Genomic DNA, 16,827 nt, shown 5'->3' on the forward strand with positions numbered 1-16,827 from the left:
AAGGAATTCAGAATTCTTCCTGAGGCCCTTTCCTTTTTCCCTCTCTGCTTTATGGAAAAGGCCCGATGACTGACCCATTAATCCCTGGCTTCCCCCTTTCTTCATAGCTGAACGACCTAGTCCCCTCTAAGAAGCATCAGGCTAAGATCGATGCCACAGCTCGCCAGCTAATTAGCTTTCATACCAAATTGATTCTCTCTTGGTATTTATCACCCGATGAAATTTAAGACTTACTCACGGCCCGAGTGGGTGCAGCTTTCAGGTTGGGTCAATAAATCCGATTTATAGCTCGCCCTGGGTCCCTGGCTCTGTGCCAGAGGGGAAGGGAAAGATGAGGACCCAGCAGGGAACAGCTGCTACCGTTCACCCTCTAATGAACCTGGCTACCTGGGTTTGCCTATAGTTGGTGGGGGGGGGGATTCTGTTCATGACCCTCATGAATATTACCATTTGGTCATGAGGAATAAAGAGAAAAATGACTTCTTTTTCTAGAGTATTTTAAGCTTTACATAGCATTTCCTCTCAATGACTCAATGACTCTATAAGGTATACAATCATAGAATTTAGAATCGGAAGAGACTTTAAAGATCATCTAATGTAACATCTTCATTTTATAAATGGGCAACTATGTGGCACAGTGGATAGAGTGCCAGGTTTGAAGTCAGGAAATTCTGAGTTCAAATCTGGTCTTAGTAACTAGCTATGTGACCCTGGGCAAGTCACTTAACCCTGGCTGTCTCGATTCTTCATCTGTAAAAATGATCTGGAGAAGGAAATGGAAATGACTTCAGTATCTTTGCCAAGAAAACCCCAAATGCCATCAAAAACAGTCAGATATGACTAAAAATAACTGAAAAACAACAACAATGTATACATGAGGAAATCAAGTCTCAGAAATGGGAAATTATTTGATCAAAGTTACACAGAAATGTAGCAGAGGCAAGATTTGAACCCAGGTCTCAATTCCAAATCCAATTATCTTTCCAGTTAACCACATTTTTTCCTCCATCTTATAGATGAAGAAACTGAGTTTCCTAGAAGCTAAGTTATCTCCATAATGACACAGCTAATAAAGAGCTAGAAACCAGGACTTCTGACACTCCAAACTACAGTGCCCTTTCTCCTATCCTATGATGCCTTTCCAAAAGAGAAAGGGGCAGTGAAGATAGCTTTCAGTATCTTGGGTTTGCCCTTCTTGTCCAGAGTTTGTGCATTGCCATAGATTCATCTATCAAAGGTAATACAGTATAGTGGCAAAAGTACTGGCTTGAAATAAGGAAGATTTTGCAGTTCAATAATTTTTCAATCATGTCAGGCTGCTTATGACTTTATTTAGGGTTTTCTTTGTGAAGATACTGGAGTGTCTTCTTTTGCTATTTCCTTCTCCAGTTAATTTTACAAATGAGGAAACTGAGGCAAACAGGGTTAAATGACTTGCCCAGAATCACGAAGTCAGTAAGTACCTGAGGCCAGATTTAAATTTAGATTCTCCTGACTCCTGGGTCTGTACTCCATCTACTTTATCATCTAACTGCCCCTAAAATAAGGAAGAATCTGAGTTCAAATCTTTTCTCTTTTTACTGGCCATGGACAAGTTAATTTAGCTACTTCACAGGGCTTCTGTGGCTCAAATATATTATCTATTTGAAATTTACTTTGAAAAGCTTAAAGAGTTATGTAAATGTCAGTTTACTATCATCATCATCATCATCATCATCATAACTGTAAAGGTTTGTCTCTACTGAGGTTGCCCTATTCCAGGTCTTGTTCCTTGACAGATAATCTGTTCATCCAGACCTTGTTGCTACTTAGGAAAGGGTTAGGGAGGAAACTTCCAGATAACATTTTAACATTTAACATTTTTAGGTAACATGTATTTTAATTTGAACTTTTCAGAGATGCACTCCAACATGTATTGTATTTATGGTATGATAGTCATAGTCTAGTGAAATATAGAACAGATATTAGCTTAGAAGACCTACATTCTTGTCTTGGTTCTGCCATTAATTCTGTGTCCTTGGGCAATTCACTTCACTCTGGGTTTTCTCTTCTGTAAAGTGAGAAGTTTGAAATTGGTGGTCTCTAAGGTCTTTTTCATCTCTAACATTCTGTATTATTGATAATAATACTCAACCATCATCCAAAATCATAACAAAATAGTGATTTCCAATTTACAAAATATCTTACATGTTAGGTCACGCACTATGGGTTGTTTTTTTTCTCTTCCTTTCTTGTTTCCTTATTTCTTTCTTTTTCTCTCTTTCTTTTTCTTTCTTTCCTTTTTTCCTTCTCTCTTTCTCTTCCTTCCTTCCTTTCTTTCTATTACAAGGTCCCTCTATCTTTCTTATGCTAGAAGTATAGTGGTCACTAATGACCTCAATCCCACTACTGATCAGAATTAAAGCATTGACCTGTTCTAGTTCCAGCCTTGGTCCTTTATACCTCCTAAGACAGCCCCATTCCCAGGGCTCACCATATTGATGTCAGACTTGGTATAAACACTCAAACTGATGACAACTCACAATTTCCAAACTCATGTGATCTACCAGCCTCAGCCTCCCCAGCAGCAAAAATTTTGGTAATGCACTACCATGCCCAGTTGGTTTTTTCCTTCTATCAATAAGGATGACCTGAAGATTTTTTGTCTCTTCCATAATTCTGCAGTCTCCTTGTAACAAAGACACACAGCTGTATTTGCATACAACTCAATTAAATTCAGCAAACATGAATTAAGTATCCTATATGTGCTAGGTATTGTTCCAGGTCTGGGGATAAAAGAAAAAAATAGTCCTTGCTCTCAAGAAGCATACATCCTACTGGGAGTAATCAATAAAATAAATAAAAATAATACCAAATAAAGAAGCTTCATGGCTTCATGGAAGAAGTGAAACCTAACTGGAGTCCTGAAGGAGACAAGGACTCTGAGAGGAGGAGATAAGTGTTGATTTGGGGTATGGTTCTAACCAACAGAATAGAACAAAGCTAACCAACTAGCCAACAATGAAGTCACATCCCATGGGCTTGTCCTCAAAAACTCCATGTCTTAACCCTTAAGCTACTTGGACCAATGCAGGGCAGTAGGCCAGCTTCTTGTGGTCTTAAAGAGAAGTGGACTAGAAGCCACTGATTTTCTCCTTCTTCCTCAATTTTGAGCATAGATTGATACCATTATTTTTGAGTCATGTGCCTGGGTCTCTATGCTAAACTTCATGTATATTGACACAACCTATAATGAGTGAATGTACTAGCAAGACTGTTTACATGAAAAGAACTGAATTTATAGTGCAATAGGTTCGACCTGAATTAGCTAAAGGTAAGAAATTCCATGAAACAAGAGGATTAGAGACTAAAGCAGGTCCTATTTTTATAACATCCAAAGAGTTAATCTGGTTAGAGTATAAGGAAGTTGATGAGGTGAGTGGATAGGTGTGGGCAAGAACTGGCTGGTATCCAAGGCTATCTCCTTGGAGATACAACTTTAGGATCCCTTTGGTTTTGAAGAGGACTGGTTCAGAAAGAGCATCCTAGAAGAGTTGCCAACACCTTATCCCTTGAAGAAAAGAAAGAAATCTTTGTCCTTGAGCTGTCTTTAAGCCTTGGAGCTCTTTTCTAGTAAAAAAGATGGATGTACTAAGAAGAGGTCTAAGAGTTGGAATAACAATCCAATAGGCTGAGAACTTCTTTTTTGTTTTTTAATGTTTTGATAGTTATATTTTAATATAATTATTTTGTTTTGCAATCCTACATATTTTATTTTTTAGTATTTAAAAACATTATTTTAAAATTTCAGCAGGCTATTAAATTGGTTTAAGACAAAAAAGAAATTAAGAAATCCATTGTAAAGGAACTTGTATCTGAAAAGCACTGTGATATAGATGAAAGATTTCACTGAATTTAGGGACAGAAGACTTGGGTTTGAATCTTACCTCTGCTAATTATTACATATACATAAGACCTTGATCACTACTTAATCATGCTAAGACTTCCCTGTCAATTTCCTCAGATATAAAATAAGACAATGGGACAAAACCTGTCAAACTCCTTTCCAGCACTAGTCTATGAGGAAGATATTAAATCCTAATACTTCTATTAAATTCCTCAAAAGCAGTCATTTTTATCCACCCTTACAATAGTCTATAGGACATTAAATATAAATGAATAACAGCAAGATAGCCACTTGTCCTTAAATCATTTTTAGCTGAATCCTATTGAAAAAAAATAAGGACAAAAATGATGAGAACATAATAGCAATGATGATAGAGATAGTGATTATGCATTAAGGTCCCACAATTTCCTTGGGGTGGATGCTTGGTCCACCAAAATAGATTGCAGCCCCTCTCTGACTTTATAGATGATTTTGTGAGGTGCTGTGGTCAAAAGCATTGACCTAGCAGCCACCCTTCTGGGTTCTGAGCCTCTCCACACTTAGCAAGGCTTGTCCTTGACTGACATATATAACTCATTTCAGGAGGTGTACTCTAAGGCTTTTCAACGTGGTAGTACCTGAGAGAGTTCACAATCTATTACCACAGTCTTGGAAAATCCGTGATTATGGGTCCATCCTATAATGTGCCATCAGATTTCAGTGTCAGTATAATAAACAGTTCTATGGTGCTATACAGTTGTTTAAGTCATTGTCCTTACAAGAACCCTGCAAGATAAAGAATATGTTATTATCCTTGTTTTACAGATGAGAAATAATCATTTCCCCTTAGAAGTGAACTGCCATCCCACCAGGAAACAGGGGTGGATGAGAAGACTGCTAGGTTACCCTTCCATCTGAAGATACCATGCTTGTCTTAGTTTGGAGGCACAGGGTGATAGGTTTCCCCTGAAGCACCAGGACCTAGAATCGGCTGGAGACCCAGACAGTCAGATGAACTAGATTGGCTTACTGACCCCTCCATTCCCTCTAAATGAGAGACTGTAGAGTCTTGCCAAGCTCTTGGGTCTAGTCTCTCACCCGACGTCCCGACCTTAGAGGAATCCAAGGAAATGCTTTTTCAGATGCACAGCGGGGAGTGAATTACCTCAACATCTGTTTCCCTCACGGATATTAATTATCCTTCATTTGTCAACCCTACGAGCCACTAATGGAGTAATAATGCTTTGAGCTCAGAGAGGACCTGCTCCTCCGGAGTGCCATGTGCTTTGCATATCGCCCTCCTCCTCCTCCTGATCTCAGTTGTACTGGGAGGAAGAAAATATATATATTTACACTCCAATTTCTTAGAAAATTAACAAAAGTCTAGTCAAATTCCTCCTGGTTTACCCAAAACCTTGAAATGTCAGTATTATTAACAATCATTCTGTCACCTTAATTTAACTCCCCCTTGAAAGCTTTGGAGAGCACCCCACCCCCAGATCAGTGCCACCTCCCTAATTCCCCAACTGTCTCTCTTGCCAGCCAAGCAGGCTCCCTATGCCTCAGGAATCCAAATTATCTTACCATCAGAAACATCATCTGGTGTATCAGAAAATGGCCTAACTGGGAAACAAGAATGCTGCACTGCCACTAATTTTCTGAGTGACCTTAGGCAAAGTCCCTTTCCCTCTTTGGGTACATGGTTTCCTCACTGGCAAAATGGTGAGATTGTGCAAGATGGTCTAATGGTCCTTCTCTGACAACATGATGCCTGTTCTAGCAGGCCATTAGCACCAAAACAGCAGGTAGCATGTTGTATTAGATGAGCACGATGGGTAATAACACCTGCAGCAACTACCTCTCAGGGTTGTTGAGAGAGATGTGTACAAAGCTTTGTAAAACTTAAAATGCTATAGAACATCAGCTACTAAATCCTAGGCACTTTGCCGGGGGTGGGGGGTGGGGGACTATCTAGGAACTATCAACGATTATCTGCATCATTGCTTTTGTCCTCTGTTTAGTGAAGATAAAGAAGTGCGGCCAGAGTAAAAAGACAGCTTCACTGACAACACTGGCCAGAGGTTACCAGATGGTATTGGCTAGTGACTTCTTCCCCATGACAAACTGGTTTCTCTGCTTCATGTTTCAGTAGGTTAAAGGTAAAGAAATAAAGGAAGGAGGAAGTGTCAAGTATTTAAGTGCCTGGCACTCTGTAGACACATTATTAATTAGCTGATTAATTGAAAAGGGTAAAGATGATATCCATGTAGGTTGTGCCACTTTCCCTATTCCCCCTTCACCCTGTTGGCTAGGAACAAAGACCTTGGAAGGTCAACTTTAAAGACACCAACCTTACTCAATTACTTCTTGGATTGCACTCATTTCCAATGGTTAAACAATCCCACTTACACATTATAATTGTCAAAACATTTTTCCACCTATTCTCTTACAATATGATGATGATGATGGTGACAAATAAACTTTTGTTGTATTTATTCAATTGTGTCTGATTCTTCTTGACCTCATTCAAGGTTTTCTTGGCAAAAATGCTAAAGTGATTTGCCAGTTTCTTTAGTTCTAGGTAAATAGGATGAAGTGACTTGGCCAGGGTCACCCAGCTGATAAGTTTGATAAATTTTCATGAGTCTTTCTGACTCTAGGCCTGGTAGTCTATTTACTCTACCACCCAGCTTCCCCTCTAATAAATAGATAGGTACTAATAATACAATATATGAAGGTTCTTCTGAAGCTTTTATCCTTATAATCCTTCAAGGCAGGTGGTATTATTATCCTTACTTTGCAGAAGAGGAAACTGAGACAAAAATTTTATAACTTGCCCCAGGTCACAAAGGTAATAAAGGTGTGAAATAAGATCTGATCTCAGGTTTTCCTGAGTTCACATCTAATACTCTAATTCACTGTGTCACAGTGACCAGGGGAAGAAGATGGGGGAAAATGAGTTTAGAAAAAGTTTAAAATGATTTGCCCAAGGTCATACACTGAATAAGTAAGTGGGGGTAGAGCTGGAACCAGGCCTTTTCATTCCTTGTCTAGGATTTGTTTCAACCCATCTGCACTATAACTTTGGGCAGCTCTAGGAGAATATCCCACCTTGTATCCTGATACAAACTCCATTCTTCCCTCCTTCCCACCACCCACTCCCCTACATCTCTGGCTTCTTGAAGCCCTTACCCTCCTAGCCTTTGCAAAAGGCTTCCAAGGAGCAGTGCTCCTTCCTTATTCTACCCAGCAGGGTCTGCGCCTTTGATGAGGTAATTAGGATTCATTGCCACAGGGCTGGCAGGTTCTCTGTATTTGTTCAACAGGAGAGACAGCCCCCTACATAAATGTGTGCACAGTGAACATGGTACTTATCCTCCAGGGGAATGGAAAGGGGGGGCGGTGTACAAGTAACTGAGCTGAGAGGAAGTAGATGTGCTAAGGCTAATTATAATGGCTCCTATTTCTAGCACTTTAAGGTTGATAGCCCACTTTCCTCACAACACCATTACATCCCTGAGGACATCCCTGAAGAAACTTGGTGACTCAACCAGGGTCACACAGTTAGAAAGAATTTGAAACCAGTTCTCATACTTCATCACAAAATATCATAGAATATCTTGTCTGAAAGCTACCTAAATTCAATTCTCTCATTTTACAAATGGGCAAACCAAGAGGGCCCAGAGAGGGCTTAAAATCACACAAAGAGTGAGCTAGGGACTGAACCTTTGGTTAGACTTCCTGCCTTTGCAGAAGGAATGGCATATCCCCAAACAGAGCTGTCTGAATTTTTAGTTTCCTATTTAATTAATTTTAAAGCTTCTGAAATTTAAAGCAAATCTCACTTAAGACCCTGCTGACAAACCCTCTGATTCCAAACTGCTTCCAAAAATTGATTCCAACAGGAATCTAACTGGTGGCAAATGGAGAAGAGAATGTTAACAAACAGAAGTTCGCCCGTAAATCATAATGACTTCTTCGTGCAAATGCATTGACATGGTTTAGCTGTGCAATTAGGCACCTAATTATGCTGAAAGACACAAAGCCCAATTATGGCATGACCAAGCCTGGGGCTTCTTCCTTTTAAGAAAGACTTTTCCATGCATTCACCTTCCTCTAGTTTTGGGGAAAAACTAGGGCAGTGTTGCTAAAAACCTTTGTCAGGAAAACAAAAACATTTGGTGGTTACCTCAGGACAGAAAACTCAGGCTCATCCTTTGGAATATACGATCTTAAGACTAGAAGGGACCCAACCCTTGCTTTAAAATATGTCTATACTAATGCTGACCCACTGTTGGGTACTGTGCTCTTGTTGGTACTTCTTCATGGAGAACTCTCTATATAAAGGGGCTTTGGGTCCAGCATAGGGGACTGTATTCAGTAATCTCTCTGAGGGCCTCAGTGGACCTGTCTTGGAGAGGTCAGTCAGTACTTGACTGGTCCTTAATATTTGATTCAGTGAACCACAAATAATTATTAATCCCTAAAACCATTTCCTATAATCTTAATGTGTTAGGCATATAAAGTTACATACAACAGAGGCACTACTCTCAATAAGTCTATAATCTAATGGGCCAGGAAGCGAAGAGTACATAAATAATTGATACAATTGAAAATGAGAAAAACAAAAAAGGAAAGATCCAGGATAATCATCATGAAAAATGAAAGGGAGAAAATCATTTTGGGAGGTAGGAGTATGGGGAGTGGGGGGTCAAAGTTCAGAAAAGAATTCATGGCTTTGACTCCTGAATTTAAATCTGAAGGAAGGGAGGAGGAGTGGAAGCTATTCATGCATAGAGACCAATGTAGATAAAAGCTCAAAGACAGGGAGGGGGGCAGGCCAAGACTGTGGCTTAGAGAGCAATTCAGTGCACACAGAACTCAGGGGGACAGCTGTGAGAGAAGCTAAGAAAGGAAGAATACAACCAGGCTATGGAGGATGTTGAAAATCATTCAGGAGTTTATATTTTATTCAGTAGGAAATAGGGTGTCACTGAAGGTTTGGGTTTTGTTGTTGCTTTAATAGAGGGGAGGCATGATTGTAGGGGCACAAGGAGATCACATTGGAGGCAGCTGGCAATAGGGCACATTGGTGGAAGGAGAGATTAATTATTCTCATCAAAGATTGCAATACAAATTAGTAGTAGAGCTGAGACCCAAATGCAGGCCTTCTGACTCCAAATTAAAGGAGCCAGAGTCTCCCTTCCAATCTAAGTATGGATGTTTCCAGGACTCTATTCCTATGATCCCCTGCCCATCTTCATTTTGTCACTCCTCTCCCCAGAACTTTATTCTTCAGATCTGGGACTAAGTCTCATCACTGAAACTGCCCTGGCACATGATAGATACTCAGTATTTGTTAGTTTACTTTTCACCATGCTTTTTAATTATGTGGTTGAGAGCAGACTTTCCCAATGGCCCACTTGGACCACAATCACTCTCTTAATCAAAAATCCTTCAGTGACTCTCCATTGCCTAGAGTCCAAAGTCCAAACTCCTTAGCCTATTATTGAAACCCCTCCCTAATTTCCTCCAACTTGCCACAGACTCCCTGACCTAATCAAACAGGACTTCTTGTTTCCTGTCTATATCCAGTGCTTTCCCATATCCATGCCTCTCTGTTCATCTCTTCCCTTGGCCCAGAGTGCACTTCTTACTTCTACTTCATTCTCAAGCCAAATCTCTTAACCTCTAGGTCTCAATTTCCTCATCTGTCAAATGTTTAGGTTGAACTAAGTAACTTCTGAGGTCTCTTTTAGTTCTAAGTATATATTCCCATGATCAGCCATTTGGGAGCTTTCTTCACCAGTGTAGATGACAGTGTGTCTGTACCTTTGACAGATGGTTTGAAGAGTTTCTGGGAAGAAAAAGAATCCAACTCTGGGAACTAACTTTCAGGTAATGAGCCTCTCAGCATTTAGCTAGGCTAGTACTCAGGTAGCAGCCATTCATCAGGACTGTTAGCAATCAGCAATCTCTTCAAATTCTTTATTTATTTATTTATTTAAGGCAATGGGATTTGAGTGACTTGCCCAAGGTAACACAGCTAGGCAATTATTAAATGTCTGAGATGGGATTTGAACTCAGGTCCTCCTGCCTCCAGGGCTGGTGCTCTATACACTGTTCAACCTAGCCGCCCCAATCAGCAAGTTTTTAATGGGGGCCTACTTTGTTTAAGGGATGGTGCTAGGTCCTAGGGAAACAATTTCAAAAAGGAATCCAGGTCAGAGTCACTCTAGTTTGAAAGGAACTGCCAGAAGTTTCCATGTGTCATCAAAACCTTAAAGAGACCAGGGACACCTTCTGGTCATGGTGAGAAATCAGAGGAGGGTCTCAGGAGAACCAGTTTCTGCAAAGTGAAGGTAGGATCTCTGCCCCACTGTCTCCTTCTAGGAAGAGATGGAGATGTGGGGAGATAACAGTGAGATAAGTCTTTAAGAACTAAAAAGCCTAAACAGGGTATGATGGATAGAGTACCAATCCTGGAGTTGTAAAGATGTCAAATCCAGCCTTGGACACTCATTGGCTATAAGACCTGGGCAAGATATTTAACCCTACTTGCCTCAGTTTCCTCATCTTTAAAATGATGTGGAGGGAGAAAGGGCAAACCATTTCACTATTTTTGCCATGAAAACCCCAAATTGGATCACAAAAAGTTGGACATAACTAAAAATGACCAAAAATCAGAGTGAAGGGAAGGAAATACAATATAATGCAAAGAATACAGACTTGGATTAAGGGGACTTGGTCTCAAGTCTCAGCTGCCATTTCCTAGCTCCATGATGTTACATGAATCATTTTTCTAGCTAAAGCTTGGGCTCCTTCTCTGGAAAAGTTGTTTAAAGCAATAATGTTCTATGATTCGATTCTATGTTTTATTACATTGTTTTGGGAATGAGTAAGGACTAATATTCCCAATTATGGATTTTCTGTCTGGCATTTTTGTACTACAAACAGATAAAAAACATGTGATATATATATGTAAATACATGTACATATATACTGTATTGATACATGTATATTGTATCATGAATACATGTGTGTGTACGTGTGTGAAATAAGCATTGAATCTGTAGTTAGAAGACTTGAGTTTGAGTTCAGGCTTGATTATTTGCTGATTAACTTTGGAAAAGTCACAATTTCTCTGGATCTCATCACTGGCTACAAAATGATGGGATTGGATTGGACAATCTCAGAGGTCCCTTATAGCTTTGATAATTAGTGATTATGAGTGCCATCACCCTCCTGCTACTTACTCCTACAGTCTCTCATACCTAATGGGACCAGTTCTCTCTCTGCAATGGTGGTAATGCTGCAGGCAGCCAGCCTCAGGGAGATTAGCTAGTATGCAGATAACCAGGCTGTGCAGGCAGGGCCTCAGAGTCATAAGCCCCCTTTGAGCATTTTCTTTGACAAATGCAGCTGCTCTTAATTATTGATGGTAATGCTGGGGAAGTGGGCAGGAGATGTACTGCTGCGGCTAGTTTATAGAAGTCATGTAGTCACAGCTATGTGAGGCTGCTCCAGCCCCTGCTGAGACCTGGACTAAAGAGATGATCGAATTGACCAGGACACAGGCAGCCTGGAAGACTTGTCTGCTTTTTTTCCCCTGTCTCAACAAGTCTGGTCTGCAGATTTTGCCAACCAATCCTCCATCACTGTATGAACTCATCAGAGCCAATTTAAATCAATGAACATTGACTGAAACCCCTCTCTCTCTCTACAAAGTCCTATGGTCAATTCTGAAGGCTCTCAGCTCAGATTTGCTGCTTCTCTTATGGCAGGTAGCCAAAGGGTTGAGAGCTGGAAGTATCCTTAGATACCAATCACCTAGTCAAAACTGAGGAAACTGAGGCCACAGATTTACCCAAGGTCATGCTACCTTGTAGGTGAGCCAGGATTCAAACTGCAAGTCGGCTGACTCTGAACTCATCCTGTACACAGCAACAATAGCCATGTACATCTAACTTGGCTCCTGTCATCTAGGACCCAGAGTTCTATGGGACCTGGAACAGAGTTTTTCTTACCCTCCCCAACCTTAACCCTGGGCTCTTTTGTCACCAAAGAGCAGAAATTCTGGCATCAGCTCTAACTGGCACCAATACTAACTACAGATCCCAGAATCTGATATTCTTTGAGAGGGGAGTTATACCTGGGGAAAGAACAATCAGGTCCCATAAGATGAAGACCTTGAATCTATTTTTGATGCTATATGTGTATAGAACAAATGTACTGTGTACAAAAATAACTGCATTTGTGCTTTGGTATGTGAACATTGGTATGCATGTCTCTGTGTTTATATACAGTCATGTGTGTAGATGTATTCTCTTGGGTCAGAGTGAAGACACATATCTGTGCCTATGTACAGGTACAAATATACATCTTTGCATACACACACCTTCTTATGCTATATTTGGTCTCCATATGGATGGATTTCTGTTGTGACAATGTCGGCATCTGAGTAGGCTGGACCTGGGCAGCTGGGTGAGGAGTAGTCCCACACCCCTTCCCCACTCCCCATGTATTACAGTCCTCCCTATCTCCACAGCAATTCCTGTTCCTCTCTATTCTCTAGCTTATTGCCCCATCCTGGCTCAACTGATCTCCTGCCTGGGGGTGGGGCAGACTGTGAACCTCAGAGTTCAGGTCTATACTTGTATATACATGCCCACATGCGGTTGGGTCCAAAAAGAAGGCAAACTCTTCCCCAATGCTAGTTTGTAGAAAACAAAATGTCAATGTGAACTCTTCGAGGGGAAACATTGTTTGTTTATTTGCCTTTGAGCCTAGCCCATAATAGGTACATAACAAATCCTTGTTGAACTGAACTGAACTGATTCTAACCAGTGTCATTTTTCAGTGGATACCTATGTTTTCCTTTCAAAGATTTCATTTCATTTTAGGGGTACAAAATGCATTGTAGGCAGCCTACACTTGGACCCATCTGGTACACATGTATGAATATCTCTGTATGTGTAAGCAGTCCCAGATTTAGGAACGTTTTAATTATAGGATCATGGATTTAGATCTAGAAATGATGTTAAAGGGACCATCTTGTCCAAACCACCCATTTTACAGATGAGGAAACTGAGACCCAGAGAGATTATAAACAATTTGCCCAGATCTCAAGTAGTGAATTTGTACTCAAGTCCTCTGATATCAAAGCTAGTATTTTTTTTCTACCATCCTACACTGACTTCATTCATCTACAAATGACCTGTAGGCACAAACAGGTGGCAAAGGAAGGCAGAGGCAGTAGAGAATCTTGCCAAGCAAATGGTGTGTACCTGGTCTCTCGAGTTGGAACTTGGGAAGCGAGTTCCTATAAAAATAATCTTACTTCCACAATGTTCCTGTACTTATACATCGGGGCTGGGTGAAAGGAGAAAGAAAAAAGTATTCAGCTACTTTAATGAAGAAATAAGCTTTCAAAGGTTCTTCAGGGATCCCAAACACCACAGGTGAGGAAGTTTGTTCTCAGTGTTCTGAATTCTAAACAATACACTTACAAATTAATTTCTAGGAAAAAATTATTAACAATAGATAACATTCACATAAAACTTCAGGTAACGCAAAATACATATTATATCTCATAAGATCCTCACAACAACCCTGGGAGGTAAGCGGTATTATTATCATCATTTTATAGATGAGGAAATTGATGTTAAATGGCTTGTCTAGGATCCCATTGCTAGGAAGGGTTTGAGGGTGAATTTGAACTCAGGATGATTCTCTTATTTACAGCATCTCCTAGATGCCACTGTATCACCTAGACTTGTCATTAAGTTGGGGCTATCCTGTATGCATCTTTACATTACAGGGACAAGGACATGAACTAAATGCTTGTTTTCATTTTGGCCCAGAGCACTAATAGATTATGGGATTTTGCCATGGTTCCTACATCTAGTATGTGTTAGAGGCAAGACAGGAACCCAGGTCTTCCTGATTCTATCAGGGACATTATGTATATAAAATCAATAAATATAGTTGATCAATAAATTCAGTTGATCTAATCAAAACCCTTCATTGTATAAGTGGGAGAATTGCTTCCCAGCAATAAGACTTAATTCAAGATTCATAAAAACATGATTATTAGCTTCTCTTTGGGCAACTAGGCAATGCAGTAGATAGAACACCAGGCTTGGAATCAGGAAGACTTGAATTCAAGTCTGACTTCAGATACTTACTAGCTGGGAGACCCTGGGCAAGCCACTTAGCCCTGTTTATCTTAATATCCTCATTTGGGAAATGAGCTGGAGAAGGATTGGACATACCAATCCAAGATCTTTGCTAAGAAAATCACATTTGGGATCATGAGTCTGACACAACTCACAAATTAGCTTCTCTAAGAGAATGTAAGTTCCTTACGGGCAGAAGCATTTCCCTTTCACTGTTGAATCCCCATTTCTTAACACAGTGTAGGGGATAGAGTTTTAATAAATATTTACTTACTGAATGATTAATAGATTGATTGAGAGTTCATGGCAGCATTCCCACCCCAGAACTTTTTCCATCATTCCTGGTTTCCTGTCTAATACGTGTGCATTTGTCTATTTAATATTGGGGATTTTCCCAGAGATCCCAATCCTACTATACAAAAGAAAAACTTTATACAGGTATCAGTCTCTCAGTGGGAGCCCAGGATGAAAGGGGACAAATAGAGGGGTGGGCAAAGACGGCAGGCAGAAGCAATCAGGGCTAAGTACATTTATTATATTTAACTAATTAGCATCTTCACATTCTGCTCACGTGGGGCTAAGCAGCCTTGGAATTCTAATCTGCTAAGTCAATTAGATTAGTCTCTCCTTGGCCTGCACTCCCTCTTCCTTAAACCCCAAACAGAATCAAAAGGGAAGGATCCTCAGTTTTTACAAAAAGAATACAGCCACCTGCTTGGGCTTAAGTGATCTGTGCTCAGGCAGCAAATAGGTCATTTCCTCCTCCTCCTTGGGGAGTGGGAAGGGAAGGTATTTGCTGAACTAAAAACATTTTTGGTTTCTAAATGTTACTTCAGAGAAGGTCAATGACACTCTGGATGGTTCCATAAGTTTGAAGGCAATAAAGGCCAAGCTGGGCAGAAATGGAAATCCTGCCAAGGGACAAGAAGAACATTTCTGTTGGAACCTCAACCCTTCCGTGTGAAGCTAGGCAAGTCACTTCTCAGCTTGGAGTCTTAGTTTCCTCATCTGTAAAACTGAGGAAGAAGACACTTGCCCAACCAACATCATAAGATTGTTGTGAGGAAAACATTTGAAAGCCTTAAGTAGCTATGTCTATGGACTGCTATCATTTATGATAATGACAATGATTATCATTGTATCATTACTCTTCTGTTGCCATCCAACATTTTAGATACCTGTGTTCTCTGCCAATTATACTTTCTCTTCAACTAGGCATGGAGGATTGAAATATTCATTCATTCATTCATGCATTCATTCTATCATTTGTTCATTCATTCATTCAATCAATCAATCTTCTTTCCTAGAAAGAAGAGACTATGGTCCAAATTTCTCTACATCTCCAAGCATAGGGCTAGCCCCATAGCAGATGATAAATATCTGTTGAATGAATGCTATTGTTTTCATGGAATCAACTGAAAATCTGAAGTCCTGCCCTCCAGTTCTGATATAAACTTAACTGCCCTCCAGTTCTGATATAAACAAGTTCCCTGCCTCTCTGGCCCTCAGTTTTTTCATTTCTAAAACAGACATTAGATTCTATTACAATTTTTAAGTTCCTTACAACTTTGACATTCTATGTGCTATCCTCCTGGCAATCTAGTTTCTTTGGCCCATTCCAGCTCTGACATTCCATGTTCTAAGGACTCTTCCAGGTCTACCATTCTATATTGTATGACCCATTCCAACTCTGACATTCCATGTTCTAAGGGTCTTTCCAACCTAAACATTCTATACTCAATTATCCCTTATTTTATAGGTCTAACATTATATGTTCTTAGGGCCCTCCTGGATCTGGTATACTAGATTTAATGATTGCTCCCAGTTCTGACATTTTATATCCTTTGATGCCTTCCAGCTCTCCATGTTTTAAGGACCCTCTTAGGCTTGGCATTCTATGTTTAAGATCCCTTTCTAGTTCTGACATTCCATGTTCCTAAAACTCTTTTTAGCTCTGACAGTCTAGAATTCTTTGATGCCAGCTCTTTATTCTTTTTTCTAGTAAAAAAAGGCTACCACCACCAATCACATCACCTGGTCAGTTTAAGAAGCTTGGTACACAATTGTCATAGAAAAAATATATATAGAAGAGATTCTGCTCCATTAGATTCCTCATTCCCCCAAATAAAAATGCCACTGGGAAACCCAGTGAAAAACGTCAGGCCTCACACAACCTTGGCCCTTACATGGAGAATAGATTTTCTCCCCCAGTTCCTCCTCCTTCTCCTTCCCTCTATCATTTGTTGTTGTCATTCAACAGGGTTGAAAAATCTTCAGCATTTAAAATCATAGTGATACAATATTTTCTTCTTCTGCTCCTCCCCCCCCCCAAGCTCCCTGCTGAGCTGAGGAAAACAAAGTTTACAGTTGGGTTCAAGGCAATAGCCCAGGTGCAAAAGAGGATCAGAACTCACGCTTATTTTTGTGGCCTCCTTTCCAGCTTCCTCCTGCTGAGATGCCTTTAGCTGAGGAAAGAAAAAGAGAGAGAACATTAGTTTGGCTGAAGAAAATAATGCTAGAAAAATATGAATGCCCAACTGTAGAGACATCACTGTGGGGTGGGGCTAGTGATCAAATTTTCCAGACTGGGGACCAATACCTCAAAGATAGCAGTGGTGCATCCTGAATATTCTGGATTGATCTAATAGAGGGTGGGAAGGGGAGAGGAGGGGGAAGAGGAGGGAGAATTGACACCTGTCACATTAACTCACAGATTTCAATTTGTACTGTGAGCTTCAGAGAAAATATTCATTCATTCATTCAATCATCCATTTACTCAGAAAA

The 16,827-nt window shown here is 40.2% G+C and overlaps 1 protein-coding gene across 1 annotated transcript in view; it reads right to left on the bottom strand.

Annotated features, from left to right (window-relative positions):
• The window catches only part of VSTM2L (V-set and transmembrane domain containing 2 like), an 81,743-nt gene that overhangs the window by 5,893 nt on the left and 59,023 nt on the right, over window positions 1-16,827 (bottom strand). The window contains exon 3 of the mRNA XM_074229028.1: window positions 16,458-16,508. Coding sequence (XP_074085129.1) covers window positions 16,458-16,508 — 51 coding nt within the window. The remainder of the gene's footprint in view (window positions 1-16,457; window positions 16,509-16,827) is intronic.

Source organism: Macrotis lagotis, chromosome 1, assembly GCF_037893015.1.
Source record: "Macrotis lagotis isolate mMagLag1 chromosome 1, bilby.v1.9.chrom.fasta, whole genome shotgun sequence".
In the NCBI taxonomy this organism is placed as follows: Eukaryota; Metazoa; Chordata; class Mammalia; order Peramelemorphia; family Peramelidae; genus Macrotis; species Macrotis lagotis.